We start from the raw sequence: 23,659 nt of genomic DNA on the forward strand, positions 1-23,659 counted from the left end.
CTTTCTGATCTTTATCAATATAATGTACATAAAACATAATAGACTCAAAATGGTAAAATATTAAATGATTATGTTTAAATTAAAATTAGTCTGAGGAAATGAGGGTAGATTAAATTCTATTAACACAATGTTCCAAGTGCTTTGTAAAAAGTATCTTACTCAAAAAAAAGGGGGGGAAGGTAAATATTATCCGTATCCCCCCTGTATACCTGAGAACACTTATTAAGTCTCTGCTAAAACACATTTATCTATCTTCTATATTTCAATTCTTTTTAACTATTACTAATTCCTTTTGCTTGCTCTTCTCATTTCTTTCTCCATACCCACTCTTTCTAGTGTAGACTATGTTGTTTTCCTTCCCCATGTCTTCATTTCTGTGATATATTTGAAATTTTGTCTTTACCATTTCCTGATTCTGAATGCATGTTTCAACTCCTTCCTTGAGTTCATGAATTAGTGCTCTATTGGTAAATTTTTTGTTTCATTTAGTTTTTTAAGTGAGTGGTAGAGAGTTTAGTCCCAATTTTCATCTGTTCTATAGCAATGTTTTCCTATCAAGTGCTCTACAACCACTGAGTTCTGCTGCTCTCTCCCCCTGTTTTACTTCATTAAATTACCTGATATGCCAGTGTTTGTTTGTTTTTTTAAGAGTCATTACTGAAAGGGATGAGTTTTCCTGGACCTACTCTTTGCCCAAGTTCTCTGAGGGCATGAAGGGCAGGTGCTGGGAGAGGACAGAGGAGCCCTCTGAGCTTCACTACCAAACGGTGCTCTCCTTCTCTGCCAAAGAAACAGAATGCTTCTTGCAAGTATGCCAGTGCTGTTTCTCTAAACCAAATCTGGCCCAAGGGAACTACACTTACCCCTACTCATTCCACATTCTGGATTAGACTTAGCAAATAAAATATTTAGCTTTGTATTTCAGGGTGAGCTCTGTGCCCCACCCCACATATGCTTTATAAAAACATTATTCAGACTTCTTTGTAGTTTAACATATGGTCTAGACTTGAGAATGGCCCATGTGCACCTGAGAAGAATGTGTGCTCTGCTATAACTCCAAATGGATTATAGTGTTGCTAAAGTCTGCTATTTCTTTACTAATCTTTGGTCTAGTTCTAACTGTTCTAGAAAATGTGGCAGTAAAGTTTCCATTATTGTAGAATTGTCTCTTTCTTTAATTCTTGTATTTTGGAGATCTGTGGTTATACGTGTATATAACTGTCATATTTTCTTGTTGGATTGAAAATTTTACCAATATAAAATGTCCTTTGTCTCCCACAGCCTTTTTTCTTAAAGATCGTTTTGTCTGACAATAATAGAATCACTTCCAATCTCCTCATTATGATTTATATGGTATATCCTTTCACATTCTTATTATTTCAACCTCTTTGTGTCCTTTCTCTTAAAGTGAGTCTTTTCTACTCAACAGCTAGAATTTGTCTTATTCCTTTTGTATGTCGAATACCTGAGTCTGGATAATAAATAAATAAAATAAAAAAAAAAAAGAGAGATTCATCTCCTGTAGTTCTGTAGGCTGGGAAGTCCAAAACTGAGGGGCCGGATCTGTAAGAACCTCCTTGCTGCATCGTCCCACAGCAGAAGGAAGAGGGAAAAGAACATGTGCAAGCAAGAGAACAAGACAGACCTTGTCCTCTTACAGGACCTCACTCCCAGGATAACTAATCCAATCTCATGGTAACAACATTATCCAAAAAGGCAGAGCCCTCAGGGCCTAGTCACCTCTTAAAGGTCCTATCTCTCAACACTGTGGCACTGAAGATTAAGTTTCCAACTCAAGAACTTTGGGGGACATATTCAAATCGTATCAAGCTGTGTTTTTTAAAGCCAACCTGTTGATCTCTGCCTTTAAAGAGAAAAAAAAAATAGTTAATTAACATTTCAGTACTATTACTAAGAAAGAAGGATTTACTTTTGCCATTTGCCATGTTTTCTGTTTCTTCTATGTTTTTCGTTCCTTAATTTCTCCATTATCTACTGCCTTTAAAAAATTTTGTTGATGATTTTCCTAGTGTTCCAGTTTGATTCCTTCGTCTTTCCTCTTCTGTATAATTTTTAATCATTTTCCCAGTGATTACCTTGGGGATTACAATTAACCTTTGAACTTTACAATAAGCTAGTTTGCCTACCAACTTAGTTTCAATGGTAAAACACTCTGCTCCTTTATATCTCCATTTTCTCCCTTTATATTGTTATTGCCATAGATTACATATTTAAACATTGTATGCCTATTAAGATAGACAAAATAACTGTTATATGTATTTGCCTTTTAAATCACATAGGGAAAAAAGGAGTTACAAATCCAAAGTACAGTAATACTGGCTTTTGTATTTACCTACGTACTTGCCTTTACCAATGCTCTTTATTTGTTCTTATGGCTTTGGGTAACTGCTAGCATTCTTTCATTTCCGCCTAAAGGACTCCCCGCTTTAGCATTGCCAGTAGGATAAGTCTATTGGTAACGAAATCCCTTGTCTTCTATCTTTCTGACTTCGTGTTAATCGGAGTCTCCTTTATTCTTGAAAGATAGTTTTTACTAGATATAGAATTATTGGTTAATAGTTTTTTTTTAAAATTCCCAATCATCCCACTGCCTTTGGGCCTCTAAGTTTTTGAATGAGAAATTAGCTGTTAATTTTATTCAAGGTTCCTTTAGTGAGGCAAGTTGCTTCTCTCTTGCTGCTTTCAGAATTCTCTTACAATGACAATGTGTCTCAGTTGGATCTCTTTGAGTTTATCCTCATTGGAGTTCTTCGAGCCTCTTAAATGTATATATTCATGTCTTAACCAGAATTAGGAAGTTTTTGTTTTCAAATATTTTTTCAGGCCCTCTCCTCCTGGGATTGCTTATCATTGAATTCCTGATAAGAAGATGAGTTCTGCCCCTTTCCCTTGCTTGTGCTTGTTCCTCTTACTTCTGCTGTATTAAATGTAGCAAGAAGGTCCTCACTATATATAGCTCCTTGATCTTGAATTTCCCAGCCTCAAAAAAAAAAAAAAAAAAAAAAAAGGACTAACACACAGTCCATCTACTCTGTAGAAAAGATGTACTTTAGATATAAGACTCACTTTGATGGTGCCTCTCAAAATGAATAATTTCAATTGTCTCATTTAAATTCATTCTTTCTTCTCTCTTCTCAAATTTGCTGTTGAACCCCTCCTCTAGTGAATTATTTTTTTAATTTATTTTTTTTTGGTTGTTCAAAACAATATAAAGCTCTTGACGTATAATATTTCATACATTAGATTCAAGTTGGTTATGAACTCCCAATTTTACCCCAAATACAGATTGCAGAATCACATCGGTTACACATCCACATTTTTACATAATGCCCTATTAGTAACTGTTGTATTCTGCTACCTTTCCTATCCTCTACTATCCCCCCTCCCCTCCCCTCCCATCTTCTCTCTCTACCCCATCCACTGTAATTCATTTCTCTCCTTGTTTATTATTCATTTTCAGTTATTGTACTTTTCAGCTCCAGAATTTGTTTGGTTCCTTATTTTATCTATATATCTATTTATTTATTTATTTTTGCTTGACACTTACCAAAGACCAGTATTTATTCAGATTGTCTTTTACTGTCAAATTTTAATGCTTATAATCTTTTCTTGTTTTGTACCAGAGATTGAACTCCAGGCACTCAACCACTGAGCCACATCCCCAGCCCTATTTTGTATTTAATTTAGAGACAGGATTTCACTCAGTTGCTTAGTGCCTCACTTTTACTGAGGCTGGCCTCAACCTCCTGAGCAGCCACTGGATTACAGATGTATGCTACTGCACCCGGCTCAATTCCTTTTTATAATTATTGAGATGCTCATTTTGTTTGCACCTTGTTTTCCTAATTTTAGTTCTTTGTCCATGATTTCATTTAGCTTCATTAAAGATAAATTTAAATATTTAACTAATAATTCTAATGCATAAGTTTTCTCTGGGATGGTTTCTATCAAGTTCTTTTTTATTTTGTTTTTCCTGTTTGTATGTTTTGTAGTTTCATTGACGGTGCCTTACTGACACCTAGTCATTCTAAGTCTTTATACTGAGGCAGATCCGAAATCAGTTCTTTCACTTCTCTAAGATTGTTTATTTTTTGCTTCTTGCAAACTAAAGTCATACATTTTATGACTTCAAATTGCTTTTGCCTTTGCTTTTCCATTTGCTTTTGTCTACTGCTTATGCCTGGCAACTAAAGTTTCCATTCAATTATTTCTACACAAATTTTCTTAAATGTCAGGCTCCAAAAAGAAGGTAGGTAGGTAGGGAGGCAGGGATATAGATGCTACTAAGGAAGCTGCTGCACCAAAAAGAGCTTAAAACAAGGAAAACATCTGTACCTGTCCCCTAGGGATTCACCAGGCTGACTAAAACATGCATATACAAATTTATGAAAACAAGGTCCCCACTGCTGTACCTGGCTTCAGCTATGAGACACTCCAGGTATGTGGGCACAGAGCAAGAATGAAGGGTTATTACTGGTTTTCACCATGTGTCCTCTTGCCAAAGAACATCAGCCTCACCCTTTACCAAGCACTTTGCTGATTATTATGTGTCCAATTGGAGTACAAAATCTTAGTTTATTCTGGTCAGTTTTTCTTTTTCAGCTTAGTGTTTATTTCAGAAAGACTACCCCCTTGAGCTTGTTACCCTGTAATTTTGAGTGACAGCTATCCCCTTCCTTTAAACAGTATGTTTTTCTGGTCTTTTCTGGGATTAGCCACCCACCCCAAGTCTTCTCTTCTGCTTAGCCAGGTTTGAAAATGGGGAAAGTTGTCTAGGAGGCCAGAAAACAACTATTGTTAATACTCTGGCATTCTAGATATTTTTCTATTGATTTCTCTCTCTCTCTCTCTCTCTCTCTCTCTCTCTATACATATATATATATATATATATATATGTGTGTGTGTGTGTGTGTGTGTATAAGACTTTTTTATCCAAGAAAATTCACAGTATTTTTTTAAAACTTAATGGGCATCCTTTCATGTAGATGGCTATAGGTATATGTGACATAATATTTACTAGCCTATATCATTCTGTAAGTAATATCATTTTTGTAAGTAATTAGCCTTTTTGCTGATAAACTGTCTCTTATCTTCCTTACAAACAATTCTGTAGTAAACATCCTTATAACTAAATCCTTAGATACAGCCTAATTAATCTTCTTAGGATAGCTCCTCAGAAGTAAAACAAGAGAGCATATTTCAATGGTGTCTTAAATGCATGCCAAATTGGAAAATAAGTTTTCTAAAACAAAATTAGAGAAGTTTCCATAATTATCCTAGAACAGCTTCCAACATATGATCTAAGAAAGGGACATGAACTATAAATCAGAATAAGACATGATGAGATCATCTTAGGAATGCTGGAAATTTTTAGTTTCTTCATGTTGGCTCCTCTGCCCCAGCCCCCCACCCTACTCCACTCACCACACACATATACTATGATTTCCCTATAGTGGTTAGAAGTAAAACTGTTATGGTAAAAATGCTTACAAACATACCTTCTAGGCAATAAAGAAGGGTAAGGTTAGGAAGGCTGCACCCAGCTTTTCTGTCAACTTGGTTAGAGGGGAACATGAGTGAAACAAGCAAATAAGACCACCACAGAGTGAAAGAATATCCATGAACACTATCATTTAGGAATATATAGAAAAGGACTCATGAGGAGGTAGAAAGAGAAAAGAGTGACCATGAAAATGTAGTGCCCTTTCACTCAGGTAATTATTAAAAAGCTCACCCTCTGGCAGAATAATAACAAAAATCTGACCCTATTACCAATATTCTCATGAGCTCATTCTGTGACATGAGACAAGTCATTATTTATTTCACAGCATAATATACAGTAGATTAAACCAGTCTTTTTATTAAAGCTCGGCTTCCATCAAGTTCAGACTATTTAAGTGCCAAGGCTTGTTCTAGTTTACATGGTTACCTACATTCCAATCCAGCTTACAAAGCCAAGAGAGCTCAGTGAATTAATCAAGTTACTATTAACGAGCCGTTGGCTTTGCTGGTTCTCTTCTAAAATATCGTATTACCTCACTATGTGACCATGAACAAACTAATCAGCTTCCACCAGACCAAATGAACACTGTTACTTAGTGATCATGGATATTATGTCCAGGCGTCCATCCTTGGCTTCACTAGGCCAAAAAATAAAATATAGGATAGCAGGTGAAATTAAAAGGTATTTTTCTTCTCTTGGGTTTCCTTCCTCATATTAGAAAGTAAGAGAAGAAATACAAGCCGTATGTTAAGGAAACAAAAAGGGCTAGAGAATCAACACATCCCCTAAACACTCCCACAGATTCTTCTCTGTCATTCAAATCGCAGGTCAAAGATGTCACAGATATTCAGTGATTAAACAGGAGGTTTTTTTTAACAGAAAAAGTCTATGGATCTTGAGACCATTATTTCCTCTTCATTTAATGGTCCACAAGAGGGAGCCCTGCAGTCACTATATCTGCCACTATAAAGCTATAAAAACCAGTTAAGATATTTTTAAAAATCCCATATTTTCCCTTGAATCTATATATATATTTCTTGTTTTACCTCAAAGGCATCTTTCTTGAGATTTCCCCCATTCTCCCCTAAATATATATCTACTTTTATAAATATACCTCTTGTCTATGCCTTTGGGGGGGGGGGGGGGGGGAATCATCAATTACAGTTGAAAGACATTGCTTAAATTTTTTCATTTTTAAAAAAGTCAGAACTAGGTTTTACTCTGTCTAGGGCAAGGTCATGTTGAATAAATAAAATATCTGAATAGAATAATGGAACAAAAGATCTGAAGTTATTCTATATTCTAACTTTCCCTTTCTCTTAGTTTTCCTTAAAAAGAATAGGTGCTAGTATCTGGGAGCCTACTGTAAATATGGAGCAATTACATTTATCCTATGTTTTGGGGAAAGTTTTCTCAGATGAATTTTCACACTTAGTAGCATGGACAGATGGGGGGAAAGTGAGATAGGTGCCTGGAGCAATGGTCTTAAATAGAGAAGAGAAGCCTGTACTGATACGGAGAAGCCTGACAGCAGAGTGGGCAAAGTGGACTTAGGAAGTAGACACATTCAAGTTTGAATCCCAGCTGTCACTAATTTTGTGACATTAAGCAAGCTATGATCCTCAGTTTCTTCATCTGTAAAACAGGCCTCACAGGACTTGTTGTAGAGATTAAATGAGACAATACATGCAATGTCTGCACATTTTTTAGCAATAAAACAAGCAATTAAAGTTAATGAATAATTATTATTGTATATATCAAATATTTTATACACATGACATCATACTATTTAACCAGATTTTTCACAACTTTATAACTTCATCCTGAAAAACCACTGATTACATAAGAACTAAATTGCATACATTTAAAAGATTTCAAAATATGCATACAGTCTCATTACCTTAAAATGAATATATAGTAAATTTCATTATAAATAAAAAACGAGTTGCTAATAATCTAAAATTATATCAACACTAATGAGACTAAAATGTGTATCCAATATTTTTCCTTCAAGCAATTCTTAAAATCTTAGTTTGCAGAATTCAATATCCACTTTGATAAGATTTAATAAGAGATAGAAAACTCTCTAAAAAGATTACTCTTGTTATTTGAGATCAGTATCCCTCTTATACTGTATCCCTCTTATGCTCATAACTTTAGCTTTTTACTCATTAAATGTTTAATTCCCTTATTGTGAGCTGAGAAAGGAAGGACACAGGTCTTAATACAGCATTTCCTTCAAAACCTAAGAGACAAAATAAAGCCTGAAGTTGAATTTCCAATTTCACCAATTCTCCAAAATACAAGTAGAATTAAACAAGTATTAAATGGTATTAAGATTAGTCCAACCCAGATCAGTTCCCTGGTTTCTGCTATGAGGTTAAAGAAGATATTTAGAAGAAAGAACATTCTGTTCTTCCAAATTTGGGACAATAATGAAACAAAAATCCATGGTTTTCCAATGTAGACATTCCAGAACCACCTGGAAACTAGATGAGTTCTAAAAGATCCAAATCTATAGTGCAGAATGTCTCATGATGCAAGTCAATAGGACAGTGTTGATCTTTACAAGCACCATTTTGGCAAGGGGATTGTCAAAGACAGGAGGTAGGAACGTGGCTCATTGAAAAGATGGGGAAAGGACATGAGACGATTGTTTCCAGCAATATCTCCATGAACTTAATTATGGAAATGTTGTTTTTGAAACAACCAGATATGATTCAAATAAATGATTGGGAAAAAATTAATTTAACAGAAACTCCAGACAAAATATGACCTTAGACTACAATATCACAGCTCTAAGTGTAGGTTGGCATGCTCAAGTTTGAATGAGAAACTAAAATTATGAATGACAGATGGCCACATTAGCAGACCAAACAAATAATGGTTGGAAAAAAGTATGCTTGTGAATTGGAAAGGAATGACCAAGCAGCACAGTACAAAAGCTAACAAAAAAATAAAATGCTTAATAAAAAATGCTTGAATGAGGGAAATGCCAAGCCAAAAACTTTTATGCGTGAAGTGAAGAAAAGAAGCACTAAAAGCTTCCAAATATAATGGAAGCTGCCCCTCCTTGCATGGGAGTTACTACACATACTAAAAACTTAGATAATCTAAGTCAGTAAAACCAGCTTTAAAATTTAAGATACACAGAAAGAGATGTCCTTTCAGAGCATACAACTAACTATGAAACAATAAAGTTCAACACAGCCCTCTTAGGAAGATAGGAAGAAAATCAAAATCAAATGCACATGAGGAAGTGCAGGAAAATTTAGGGCAAATTTTGTGTTTTCACAGTAGTTCATTTTAAGAGAGACAACATGAGACACTTGACTCAGGGGAAAGGCAGCTGGTTAGCCTGAACTTGTTTAACAGTTAATACAGATTATATTTAAAGAACTATAAACAGGACCTTATAAAATCTAACTGGTAGATGATATACAACTTTAGTCAATTCAAGGCAATAAAAACACATTCAGTCTCTACTATGAGCCAGAAGCCACCAGAGACCTGGACTAAAAAGATAAATAAAACTAAAAGCCAAAACTTAAAAGCTTTTAGGCTACGATGTAAATATCCTGAATGGTTCCCCTGCTGCCCTAGCATGGGGTGGAGTACAGTGCAAAAATGAATAAAGAGCTCAAGATAATGGGCAAAACACATTTATGTGGACTGGAACATTATTGTGTGCCAATAAAAAAGAAATGGAAAAAACTACATTTGTGTGGATGTGAAAAAACTGTAAAGAAACATATTCCTTGTATTACATCTTGTCAGACATTGGCAGACACTGTGCCCTCTGGTCTGGATGACGTCAATGAGCTTTGGCAAATTCCACGCAGAGAACTGTCAAGCTGACAACTTCCATTACTATTTAATAAGCATGCCAGAATCTCTTTCTAAGTGGGCATGTGGAATGGGATTATAATAATTCTTTTATATTTAAAGATATTAGGGTTTGTTATTCTATAAGCTCAAGATAAAGTGTAACTAAAAGAATTACTAAATTTAGAGCAAACAAGAAATGAATTTTTGACAAAAAATCAACATGAAATTCACTTCGTTATGTTAAATTAAGATTCAAAATACTTTAAAGAGAACAGCCAACCGAACGGAGAGAAATCTTTGTAGGACTATTTGGAACTTTTACTTTAGCTCACTTAATGTAAGTCATTTATTCAAAAGAAAAAAATGGAAATGAGTGAATCTCTTAGTTTATTTTATCCTACTAAATGTAAGCCACTTATTCTAAAGAAATAAACAGAAATGGGTGAATCCCTTGGTTCTCTCCTGAGTTGTGAGAAAGTGGAAACTTGAGAAAGCCCAGTGAGGTAAGGTGGCCACAGTATGGAACCACACTGAGGAGCAAAGGAGCCCACCGTGGGGAGCTACAAGTTCCAGACCACTTTTGTGGTAAACCTCTGTGCTGTCAGCCCAGCACTCTCTCTGTTGCTCTCTCTCCCACTGATCAACTTCCTTCTTTCTCCCTCCTTTTTCTCTCCCCTCATCACCTTTTCCTACCAAATTATTAGTTTACATATTGCTCATCATTAGTAGGTGCCTCAAACTTGAACAGAATTTCCCCAAATTATGGTTGAGATTAAATAGTTTAAAATTAAGGGCCATCATAAATAAAATAAAGTTACAGGAAAAAAAAGAATGTTTATTCAGGGGAACAAAACTGATCAAATTATATTGTTATAGTGTGTGCATGTACAAATATGTAACAATGAATTCTACTATTCTGTATAATTATAACACCAGTTTATAAATAGGGGGTGGGGAAGAATATATTTATTAAATGCAGGAGGACAAGAAATCTGCACCTTATTGGTGAGAATACCCTGAGACAGGGCTGGTCTGAAGGGTAGGGATCTTTGAAAAATGAGATAGGAGTTAAAAAGTTTCTCTTTGGGTCTTGCAAAGTATTAATGCCAACATTTTCAGTTTAAATATTTGTCAGAAACTAATCAAGCTTCTCCTAGCTAAAAAATAAACTACTAAGTCCAACCAACACTTGTTTTTATTAAGGCATAGAAAATCATCATACACTTTGAAGAGTTAGAGATACTTTATTTGCTGCTCATCCTGTAGCACTCATTGAATTTGGGAATTTCATTGAAGGATTCTATGCACAGCTTTGGGGAACAGACAAGAGAAAAAGAGGTTAAATGTGAAGCATCAACTCAGCTTTTTGTTTCCTAAACAAATCCTTACAGACTAGCACAGTACAAATACTTATGGACTACTTGTGACACTTTTCCTACTGCATCAGAGCCTGTCCTTTCTGTTCTGTAAGAAATCACTGTCCTTCTAGAAGGTCCAATAAAATTTTTTGACTAATGTGAGCATCTAAAAATTTTAACAGTATCTTTACAAGCTAAGAGCTTCCAAATGCTTTAACACAAATTACTCATATTATTCCCACTGATAAGTGTGTTCTGATTAAATCATAAAGCAGAACACTCCAAAAAGAAAATATTACTTTGAGACAATACTCCAAGGAATGTTTCTGGCTATTCTAAAATAATGAGATCAATGACTTTCTTATGTGAAAAATCCCTTTTTCAAACTCATAAACTGTGTAAATATGTTGATAAATATTATCTTTTGGGCTATAATAAAAAGATGTAATTCATAAAAATACAAATAGGTCAAAGAATACTTCAAACCCTCTTGAGTTGGGGAAATTTTTATTTATTTAAAATTTTATTTTAGCATGGAGCGAATACTTAGAGTATCTCTATCACACACACACACACACACACACACACACACACACAAAGCTAGTTAAAAATAAGAGCTTTCTATGACAGATCCAATCTCAGAAAATACTTGACTTAAAAATTATAGAATGTATTAATTAAAGCAGAATCAGTATGACAAAGCTGCCAAACTAACTCTGACTGCAGATTTATACCAGATCCTTGAGAAACATGTCTTGGCAAAGAGAATTCATGATCATTAAAATCCCTCCACCCTCTACAACCATGAATACAAACAAGTTTAAAAATGTCTTCCCAAAGTCTGAACTCACAGTTTTTTGTAAACAACCAGAGGACTGGTTTAATATCAATCAACAAATATGTAATCTCAATATAAACTATGATTTTTATGGGTTCTAATTTCATAACGCACTTTTAAACTTTTTAGAGAAAATTTCAAAATACAAAAAGTTAAACAAATAGAAACAAACAATTCAAAGAGGACTCTTTACTAAGATTTTCCATTAATAATGTCTGCTGTATCATTACCTGTGTGTGTAGACCTAATTCTTTTTTCTAAACATTAAGGGTGGGTTATAAACATTCTGGTCCTTTATTTCTATAAACTTCAGTGAATAACACCATTTTAATTAATTTAACACATTTTCCTATTATAAATAAGGCCAATTTGAATGGCTTTGCATGTAGCTTAACATTTATATAGGATTATTTCTTTTGCATGTATTTCTAATGGTAAAACCAAAGAGGAGGAACGATGTTTAAATCACTTAGTATATACTGCCAAATTGCCCTCTCCAGAGTCTCTAAGTGAATTCCTACCACCTGCACCTCAGTTGATTCTTTGTTTAACTTATTGTGATACTAATTCATTTGTTTAATAGTTAAGTTGATTGCTTTTTGCAGTTTAGTGTGCTTCTATGTTCACCTGATTTTCTTCTACATTTTTTGCCCCATTTTAGAAAGACACTTCAGTCAAAACTTGCTGAATAATAAGGCCTATGGCAAATCCTATTGTGAAGATAAATGTACAGTACTTTAGAGAATAAGAGCTATGGCAAAAACACAACCCAAACCACAAAAACTCATGGCATCACAAACTGTAATCTACGTGATAAAATTATTGTTCTGCTTGCAGTTAACAGTGGGGCCTGTAATTGTTCCCTGACAAGCTGTCTTGGATCTAGCTGGTTCTTTAGAGAATGCATCTTTATTATATCACCCAAACATTGCTTATGTAATATAAAAATCTTCAAAGAAAAGCTCAATATTGCAGTGTGGATGTCTAATTTCTTTAGATGTATATGCTGTTAGTATATTTTAATAAACATACTAACAGCATATACATATTTCCCCCCACATTTAAACTTTCCCTCCCTTGAGAAAGACCTGACCCTGGGTGCAGAGTAGAGGATGAAGCAAGGAACAGAAATTCTGAAAGTAAGGACAAGGGTTAGGTGTTTACCAGAATGATCCCAGACAGTGGTGATAAAGGTCTAGATCAAGAAGGATATGAGATAAGGAGGTCAGAGAGCAGATAAACATGGCAGCTATTTTAGAATGCAAAAATACATTGGATTTAATGACAAACTGGGTTTAAGCAATGAAAAAAACAGACACAAGATTTTTACAACAGAGAAATTAATAGTGTAATAAATAGTAAATTTAGGTAAAAGTGAAAAGGTAGACAGGCATGGTGGTACACACCCAATAATCCCACTGGTTCCAGAGGCTAAGACAGAGGATTCTGAGTTCAAGCCAATCTTAGCAATTCAGTGAGACCCTGTCTCTAAATAAAGTCTATAAAAGGGATGGGGATGTGGCTCAATGGTTAAGTGCCTCTGGGTTCAATCCCCAATACCAAAAACCAAAACAAAACAAAACAAAAGTGAAAAAAAGAGTTGAGACATTGTAAGCAGAGAAAATTCTAGTTTCAATGAATTTAATACACATATCCAGAATTTTAAGATCAGAATATTAACTATTTGAGAAGGAGGACAGATCTTGGGGATTCTATCCTGCAGGCATTTTACATCTGAGCTACATCCCCAATCCTTTTTTCAACGTTTTGAGACAGGGTCTCATTAAATTGCCAAGGATGGCCTTGAACTTGTGATCCTCTGGTTTCAGCCTCCCAAACTGCTGGGATTACAGCTTGTGCCACTATACCTGGCCTTCATCTAGAAACTATTTTTATTTCAGCATGTATGTAAAGTTCTTGTGTCACTGTGAAAAATAGTATTATTTTAAATTATAGGTAAATAAGGAAAAGGGCTTATTATAGACATTTAATTCTTCAGTACCTCCACAGATTTTGATGCTTTAGTACCTCTGAAGGTTTAAACCCATCCTACAGAGTTGCTTAAGTGAAGGGAACTCTACCAAGTCTGAAATTATAGAAGATGAATGAGTATATGACTTCAATCATAGGAATCCTTATCCCAGGACACTTCACAGGAAAGTAGAGATACAAAACAACCTTGCCACCACAAAAATATCTTCAACTAGTGTGAGGGGAAATGATATACTCCACAGGGAAAAAACCTTGAGGTTCACAACTGGAAAGAAAAGAGTGACTATTGGTCATGAAGTCTGAGGCAGCTCAGACTTGCAGAAATTCAAGCCTAGGGTTAAATTAAGGACAAGCTTTAGAAGTTAATTCCTGCAGAGAACAAGTTCAGACAAAACTAAACAAAGAAGTCAGTAGAAGAGGAGAAAGGTAACAGGTTTTAGTCATAGCAGGAGCATGTGCTCAATCCCTGATTAGATCACATTTCACAAAAAACACTGGATTAAATATTTTAAGGAATTCTGAGCTGTGTGATAAGCAGATCCTACTAAACCAGTAGAAAAGAAAAATTCCTTTTTTTCTCCCCTCCAAATTATATTTTAAATAAAGACAGATATTCTTGTTTTGTTGTAACTAAGAAACTCATTCTACAAGGATAATTTCCAACTACAACCTAAAGTCTTAGATATTCATCACCTTTGATAAATAGCACAATGAGATCCAAAAGGCAGCGAGCGAGCTGCTCTCAAGACTGAGCTGTCCTCTCTTCTAAGATACTACACTGCAAAGTTCTCATATCAGTAGATCAGGATTACCAAACCCTGGTAGTCACGCCTCATACTGCAATGTATTATTTTGGACCACTGTTTGTCATGGAGTTACATTTATTATCTGGGAATCTTTATTTCCTAAAAAGAATATCTAACCTGTATGCCTTGTTATCACATCAATATATTTAGTCTTATGTCTCTTATCTTGTCCTTCAGACTCATATTATGTGTTCCTGATTTCCTAATGATTTAGAAGGTACACATACTATTTTTGTTCCATCAGATACTTTTCAATAATTTAATCATTTCTAACATTCCACCCCACCAAAATATCTCATATATTCCCCATTTAAAACTCCCAACACTTTATAAACAATTACATTTCCCAAATCCTCTATTTTACTAAATTTAGTGAAAATCAGGGGACATATTAGAAACCTCAAATACAACTATACTTTTATTCATACTGATACCAATGTTTAGACTTCACTCTCTTACTGGTTTCCTAGTCTATCCTTGTTTATCAAATATTTTAATCTAAACTTTTCAAGGCATAACACATTTATATGTATCAAAATTCGAAAGGTACACAACAAAAAGTTTCTTTTCCCTTCCATGTTGTAAAGCCACCCAGTTTCCCTCTCAGAAGCAACCAATTTTTTGTCGCCAGTTTCCACTATATTGTTATAGGGGGAAAAAAAAACCCTATATATTGATTCATTCTTGCTTCCCGAACTAAGAAGGAAGCATTATTCTTTTTGATAATAGTTGTAGAATGTTTTTTTACTGACATTTACAGTGAAAATATTGTACTTGCTTCTAAAAAAGCTACATTTGCTTTATAAAATAAATTTGAATGGTTTCTTTTCTGTAATCTGAAAGAGTTTTAAAATCTCTGAAAAAAATCTGGAAGAATCTGCTGCATCTCCGGCCCTCAGGCTTTGAGAGAGAACACTTAATGTGACTTTCTCTAACATATTGTTTTTGAGGATTCCTTTATACTCTTGAAAAGTGTTTATTATTTACTCCAAATAACTTTAGTTTTTGTGAGTATGGTAATTGATATTTACCATGATAAAAATTAAAAATTTTAAGTTTACTATATAAGTATTTAATATTTAAAATTTAAAATACAGAAATTTTATTTAAAAATATGTAAATATTTTTTAAAATATGTAAATGTATACATGTTTGTTATTTAATTAAAAAATAAATTTGCAAATGTGTAAATATTTATTACTTATTTATTTTTATTTTTTGTGGCACCAAGGACCCAGCCCAGGGCTCCCCGTACATGCTACACAAGTGCTCTACCACTAAGTACCACATCTCCAGCACAAATGTCTGTTCTTTTTGACATGGAGTTATTACTATGAAGATTTTAAGGGTAATTTATAAGTATTGCTTATAATTACAAATTATAATTTGTTCTCCCAACTGAAACTTCACTTTCCACTAGTACTAATTATGTATGAGAGAAAATTTATTTTACCCAAGCCAGTTTTAGGAGTTATCTTTAAAAATAAAAAAACTGCTAATTTAAGAGGTTAAAGTTTTTCATTGTAGCTTTTTCTTTGATAATTAGTAGTATTTGGCACTATTCTAGTTTTGTACATTAGAAGTATCTCCTGCTTTATGTATTAAAATTATTTTTCTCAACTGTGGAATGATTAGCCTTAATTTGTTAAAGCTTTAACAAATTCATAGTAAAATAATATAGAGTTATAAAGTAAACATGTGAGCTAGTGCTGAATCAGTAGTTATCAAACAAATGCAAATTAGAACAAGAATGAGACTTATAAAAATATTACTTCTGTTTATTTACTATAAATTTGAAGTCAATCTTTTATTTAATTTCTATTAATTTTTTCAGATGTTTTTATTTTGATGGAAATGAATATAGGATTAATTAAAAATTGAAACATATTATTACTTCATTTAAAAATAACAATAAGCCCATAACATGTTAATATAAACAAAATAATTTTTAATTAAAAAAAAATGTCTTTCAAAATAAAGAAAAAGTTAATGAAAGTCAGGCACAATGGCACATGCCTGTTACTGTTACAGTTCCAGCTCCTCCAGAAGCTAAGGCAGGAGGATCCACGAAGCTGAGTTCCTAGGCAGGCCAGTCTGGGCAACAGAGCAAGAGTTCATCAAAATAAATAAATAAATAAGTAAAAGTGAGGGAAGGAAGAAAGACACTATTTTACATTTCTGTAAATCTCTTCAAATATGGCTATTTCTCATATCTGCTACTATACCGAATGTGAGATATCACACATTTTGTAGCCTCAGAAAATTCCACTAGACCTGTGTGAGAGAATAAGAGTAAGAAAGGCAAATTAACATCTTAGCATTATTATGAAAACAGTTTTAACCTCACAGGTGCCCCACAAATCTTGACAATTGTTGATATCATGTAGCTGAATTATCTTCATTCAGTTCTGATAAGATAAACTACAACTTTCAAGAAAATTTTCTGGATCATACAGCTATTTAAATGTATTTTTAGAGTCATGCTAAATAGACTATTTTGATTCCTTAATTTTCTTTATATCTGTTGGGCCTTTCCCTATAATTTTTGGGTATGCATCTTAACTTCATTAAATCCTTTCTTAAGTTAATTACCAATTTATTATAAACTCAGTATTTAGTAGTTCCATTTTTATTTTAGTTTTCTAATTCATTAAATTCTGTTTATTATTTTTACTAGTTGCTTTCTTCACCTATTCTTAGGTATCCTTTGTTATTCTTTTTCTTACTTCTTGATTGGACTACTTAGTTGACTTAGTTCATACTTTCTCATAAACATAAATATTTCAAAGTTACAAATTGTCCTGTAAGCTAAACAGTCTTCAACTGTGTTCTAACTTTGCTATTAATTTCAAGCTTCAGTGATTCTACTTCCCCCGTCATCACTCTTTTTCTTTCCCCTTTGCAATGTAAGTCTCTAAAAAAAAGTTGTCTGTCCTTGCTATCTCTAATTCCTATCTTTCTATTCTCTCATAATTATATCCACTCCTATCTCAGGCCTCCCTACCACCATCTTCCCATAGCTATATCAATTCTTATTCCTCATCTTATCTGAATTATCAGCATAATTTGGCAAAGTTAACGCATCAAAATTTGATTTTTTTCATGTCTGGTACGAATTCAGATTCATTATTCTCCATAAGGACATCCATCTGATAGCACTGTTCACCTTCTATCATTACCTTCTATCTACATTACCACATTTGTCATAAATACCATAGACGTGTGGATGTTTTTCTGGACTCCATAAAGTGCCATTATTCCCATTTGTCAATCCTTTAACTAATATCATCCTAATTTAGTTATTATATGCTATAATAAATTTTGATATCCAGGAGAAGCAAATCCTATAACAGCTCTTTTTCCTGACTGTCTGAGTTATTCTTGACTTTTTAAATCTTATATATAAGTTTTAGAATCAGCTTGTTCATTCCATTAGGAAAAAAATAGTGAGTTTTATTATTATTTCACTAAACTTATACACAGGTCAATTTGAGAAAAACTGACATTTCTATTTAGTCTTCTGAATCATGAACAAATTGTATATGTCTCTATTTTGGTCAATTTAATTTTCCTCTATAATGTCTTACAGTTTCCTATAAAGTTGTACCAAATTACACTGATTGACTTTTCAATATTAAACCAACCTTATAATCCTAGAAAACACAAATTGGGTCAAAATACGTTAGTCTTCTAATATACTACAGATTTAATTCAATTATGTTATGCATATCCATGAGTGATTTGGCTGCAATTTTCTGTTCTTGTTGTATCCACATCAGTTAGTTAATATAAAGACCTTGCTAGCCTTACATAATAATTATGAAGTATGTCCTTTTCTTTCTACTCTGTAGAAGTTTGTGGATAAAATTTTAGTTTGACAGTTATTTAGTTTTTCTAGCACAGCAGAGCTATCTTTCCTTTGTCTTTTAGCATTTCAGTTCTTTTGTAAATGAACTACCTTGCCTCAGCCCTGCCCCACCAACACATCTGTGTGGCCACCATCACCACCCAGGATGCAGAGGATGAAGTTACCTCTGAAATCAATACACCCTATACACTATGGCTCAAGTTAGAGGACCCCAAGAAAAAAAGAAAATGAAACAATCTGCTTCTGACAATCTCATAACCACTCTTTTGAAGGTGACTTTTTTCTCTCTCACAACTTTAATATTTTCTTTTTGACTTCAGTATTTACAGTTATACTATGTAATAGTATACAATATGTAATGTGGGTTTCTTTTAATGTTTCTCTTTTTGAGATTTATAGTGCTTCTTAAATCTATGCCTTAATGTCTTGTTGTTGTTGTTGTTGTTTTGGTACCAGGGATTGAACCCAGGGGCACTAAACCACTGAGCCACATTTCCAGCCCTTTTTATATTTTATTTTGAGACTGGGTCTTGCTAAATTGCTTAGGGCCTTACTAAGTTGCTGAGGCTGGCTTTGAATTTATGATCCACCTCAGCCTCCTGAGCCAATGGGTTTACAGGCATGCGCCACTGCAGTCAGTTTATGCCTTACTGTCTTTTATCACTTTGTAAAGACTTCTCAGCCATTGTCTCCTCAAAGACTGCTTCTGTGAGATTATCTCTTCTCCTTATAGAACCTAAGTTACTTTATCAACAAATTTTGTGCCAGATTAAAGAAGGAGGATTTAAAAACTTTCAACTGTATTCCCTTTGGTAACTGTGGCCTACATCCTCTCTCCATTAGTCTGAGCAAGCTGTGTGACATGGCTGATCAAGAAAATACAGAAACATAATGCTTTGCAGGGTCCAGGCCCAGACCTTCAGAAACAAATTTCCTACACTTCCTTTCTCTTGAAATACTTTTTCTGGGAAAAGGCAGCTCCCATGTAAGAAGTCTAATTATAGTTAAGCATGGTGTTGCAAGCCTCTAATCCCAGCTACTTGGAAGGCTCAGACAGGAGCTCACTAGTTCAAAGCCAGCCTGGCCAACTTGGTGAGACCCTGTCTCAAAATAAAATTTAAACAAGGACTGGGGCTGCAGCTCACTGGTAGAGCACTTGCCTATTGTATGTGAGGCCCTGGGTTCAACCCCTAGTACTGGGAAAAAAGAAGTCCAACTACCCTGAGATTGCCATTTATGGAAAGAGAAATGCTGGTCAGCCCCAGCAATTCCAGCCTTCCTAGTGCTGACACCAGACCTAAGAGTGCAGAAACCATGCTGAAGGTTCCAGCCCCAGGATATGACATGAAGAGAACCATGGCTCCAGGCATATGGACCCAGCATCGGCATTCCAGCCATTCCCAATTAAAGAGCAAGAAGTCATCTAGCAAAGGTAAGTAAAATCTGATAGATTTGAGTGAATTCCTGATTCTTGGAGTCATATGCATAAAAAAAGGTGATTGTTTTATGACAATAAGTTTTGGAGGCATTTATTACTGGTGGAAGAGGTAATCCTTCACCAAGGTCCCAAGTATCCATGCACATTCTTAAGAGATGTGCCAAGAATACAAAGTCCTGATGAATATTTAGCCTGGGCCATTTCTCACAATTGTGTTTGAGGCTAGCAACCTTGAGGGACAAGTAACGTTTCTTTCCCTCATTAAGCAGAAAGTATTAGTCATGGATCAACTATAATCTGTGACTGAGATAGTTCAAAGCTGGCATTTATTTCTAGCATGTGGGTAGCACTTTGGGGTTCCAACCTAAGCATGAAGGGTTTACCAGTACCTAACCACCCCATAACCTTGGTGGGCTTTAAATACTTGTTTTTGCTTCTCTAGCCGTAAGTGTCCATCGAAAGCTCTGTTGTGCTTCTTATCAACCTTTCTCAGAATCAGCACATGCTACTCAAGGAAAGAGTAGTCTGAAAAGCCAGACTCATCTCTCTGCCTTATTATTAATATTTAGACACACTGAATACATGTCTTTCATATTTTATCCAGTTTTTCTCATTTTTTTCAGTTAGGGTGTTAATCCAAATTACTTTACCCAACATGACCAAAAGTGGAACTCCTCCAGAAACAGATTTAATGTACTTAATATTTAAGGGGTTTAGAAGTTCTGTTTTTTCCCTTTTCCTACATTATGGGATAGACCCACACAGAATTTTTGCTTCCAAAATATGCATTTTACCAAGATGTTTGAAGGTGATGTGCATTTTCACATAAAATGGTAACACCTTGTTAAACTACTGAAATACCTTTATAAAATATCATTCATATAACAACATTGTTTAGAGTAGTAGAGACAAATCAGTTGTAATAAAAATGACTTCCTAAAAAACATTTTAAAAGAAATGAATATACTAAAGTAATTTCACAGTTAAATTATAAAAGAGAAACTAAAACAAAAGTGTCTATATTTTAATATATATATATTAAAATATAGACACTTTTGTTTTATATATAGTGAGTGTGTGTGTGTGTGTGTGTGTGTGGTGCTGGGGATTGAATCCAGGGCCTTGTGCATGTGAGGCAAGCACTCTACCACTTGAGCTACATATCCCCAGCCCTAAAGCAGTGTTAATATTTTAATACCCCTTTTCTTTTTTTTTTAATATTTTACTTTTCAGTTGTAGTTGGACACAATACCTTTATTTTATTTATTTTTATGTGGTACAGAGGATCAAACCCAGGATCTCGCACATGCTAGGCGAGCACTCTATCACTGAGCTACAACCCCAGCCCCTAATACCCCCTTTTCCAATTAGCAAATGTTAAGCATTTGTTAACATCCAGAAATATAGTGTCACTTATGACCTAAATGCTTTTAAAAATTCCAAACACAAAATAATTTTTGTTTTTTGTATTGTTTCCACTTGGAAAACCACATAATATTATGAAAACCTAAATTAGTTTTGAAAGTTTAAAAGAAACATTTGTGACTGCCAACACTTACAGTGAAAAATACGAAAATCAATATATGGATGAGAACCTCTTCTTTCTGATTCAAATCCTGCTCGGCTCCTTACTCGTACATCTCCTGGATAGAATTAAGAGCAGAAGTAAGTTTAGAAGGCTGTCATTTGTGAAGAAGCTCCCACATGCAAAAAGAGGCCCATATGCCATCACATCCATAAGAAGTATCCCATTAATGATACATATGGAGCAAGAAATTAAGAGCTAATTTATTTGAAGGAGTTCACAAATTTTCAGCACCAAGTTTTAAGTCTGGATAAGGAGAAATTTTTTTTTAGAGTACCCCTACACTAATAATAGTTCTTATAATCTATATTTTAAAGTTAGTTTTCTGAAAGATGACTCAGGTGATAATCCAATCTAATACCTTGCTACTCATGTGAAGTTTACAAAAAAAAAAAAAAAAAGCCACTGGGAAACCAAATCTATTTTACAGGAGACAGAAAATCTTCAGAACAAACTTTTAAAAGTCACTCTATGTCTCACACCATATCATGGGCTATAAGGGATATGAAAAATAGAAAATACATTACCTATTCTCAAGCAATTTCCAATTTCACAAATGTGCAATAAATTATAATGTTACTATACTTTCCTCTATGTATTTGATTTGATCAATCTTCTTTCTCTCTTCTCATAATCAGTTTCAACCCAAGGTCTTTAGCTGGTTCTTAAATTTTGGTGTTTACAAGCTCAGCGTTGTTCCTACATGTACTCATGTGATTTTTGGACAGACTCATTTCTCTATACAGAAACATTTATGTACCAACCATATACAAGGCACTCTTTTTGTCTTACAGACATTGCTTTATTTAGTTCCCTAGTCAAAGAGCCAAAGGAATCTTCATCCACATTTTACAGATGCAGAAACTGGACTTTGAGAAGTTAAATAGCAATGTTCCCTGCCACAAAGTTAATGTAAACAGTGAGCGAAGATTTAAACCTAGCCCTGTGGGTTCCAAAGAGAGCAGTCTTCCCATTACATTTTTACAACCTTCAATCTCCTAACCCCAAGTCTTCAGTCCCATCCCCTGTGCTCTTGCAATTTTGTTACCCTTTGTTTCTCTATGTAAGAACATCACTTACTTCCTTCCAGGTTCATTCCATCTACCTTAACTCCAACTCATAAGATCTAATCACCTCTTTCATGTGTGACAAAAAAGTGCTCCTCACATCTGGCACTCCACATATATCAGTAAGCAAAATACAGAAAGTCCCTGTCCTCATGAACTTTATCTTATGGGATAAAACAAATAATAAAGCAAATACACAATTTAATTCTATGGAAGACTTTACATGGAGAACACTAAAGAGAAATGGCGGGGGGGGGCAGTGATTCAAACATGTGAAGGGAAGTCCCTATTGAAAACAAGCAGGGATGTGAGGGAAGTAAGACAGTGCACCACAAGACTATCAGAAGTGAGAGGTTTCAGAGCATAAGGAAAAGCAAGTATAAACACTCTAGGAAAGCAGCATGCTTGGCATGTTCCAAGACAAGCAGAGACCAGCATGTCAGGAGAGAGATAAGTGAGGGAACTCCTGGGAGGTGAGGTCAGAGAGGCAGTAGGACCAGATCACACTGGGCCTTTGTGGTCATTGTAATAGCTGTGGCTGGTTCTCTCAGAAAACCATCGGAGGATCCTGAACAGAAGAGTAAGATGACTTAGCTTTGTCTGAAAAGGTTTTCTGGCTGCAGACTAGAATAGAGGGGAGGCACACGGGTGAATGTAGGAAGGCCAGTCAAGGAACAAGTTCAAGAGATGAGGCAACAATCATGGTTTAGATTGGGCTGGTAACAACACTGGGGTGGTGAGATTCTGCATGTATTTTGCAGGTGTCTGCCCAGAGGATTTGCTCATAAATTAGACATGGAGTATGTAAGAAAGAGAAATAAAAAATGACTCTTAAGTTTTTGACTTGACAATGGGGAGAACGGAGTTTTATTTACTGAGATGGCAAAAGACCACCATACAGACCTGTGGAACACAAAATCAATTTGCAGATGCGTTAAGCATGAGGTATTCATAACATACCTATGTGGAGATGGTCCATAAAATTAAAGAAAATGTGAGTCTGAAACTCTGCTTTAAGGATAGGAGAATCCTAAACATGTTTCTAGAAGTGGAGATAGTAAAGAGGAAAAAGCTGAACATTCATGAGGAAAAAAGTATATTCTAAAGGAGAACAGAATTTGTTTTGGTGGTGCTGGGGATTGAACCCAGGACCTTGCTCATGCTAGACAAATGCTCTACTACTGAGCTATACCCAAGCTCTTAGAACAGAATTGAGGCAGGTGAGATGCACAAGATAAATTAAAGAGGAGAAAAAAGGAATAAGAGGGCCTTGGGGAATATTTGGGCTGAAGAGTATGAAAAGCAATTTGTGAAGGAAGCAAAGAACAAACAGGTAGCTAAAAAATAAGGATGGC

The 23,659-nt window shown here is 34.7% G+C and overlaps 1 protein-coding gene across 3 annotated transcripts in view; it reads right to left on the reverse strand.

The window, feature by feature from the left end:
• Pde7a (phosphodiesterase 7A) overlaps positions 1–23,659 on the reverse strand; it is a 104,797-nt gene that overhangs the window by 25,521 nt on the left and 55,617 nt on the right. For all 3 annotated transcript variants that reach the window (XR_003582382.2, XR_003582381.2, XM_027932798.3), the window contains exon 3: positions 21,212–21,295. Coding sequence is in view for 1 of the 3 variants with exons in the window: in XM_027932798.3 (XP_027788599.1) it covers positions 21,212–21,295 (84 nt within the window). In the remaining 2 variants the exon portion in view is untranslated. The remainder of the gene's footprint in view (positions 1–21,211; positions 21,296–23,659) is intronic.

This window comes from Marmota flaviventris, chromosome 15, assembly GCF_047511675.1.
Source record: "Marmota flaviventris isolate mMarFla1 chromosome 15, mMarFla1.hap1, whole genome shotgun sequence".
NCBI lineage: Eukaryota > Metazoa > Chordata > Mammalia > Rodentia > Sciuridae > Marmota > Marmota flaviventris.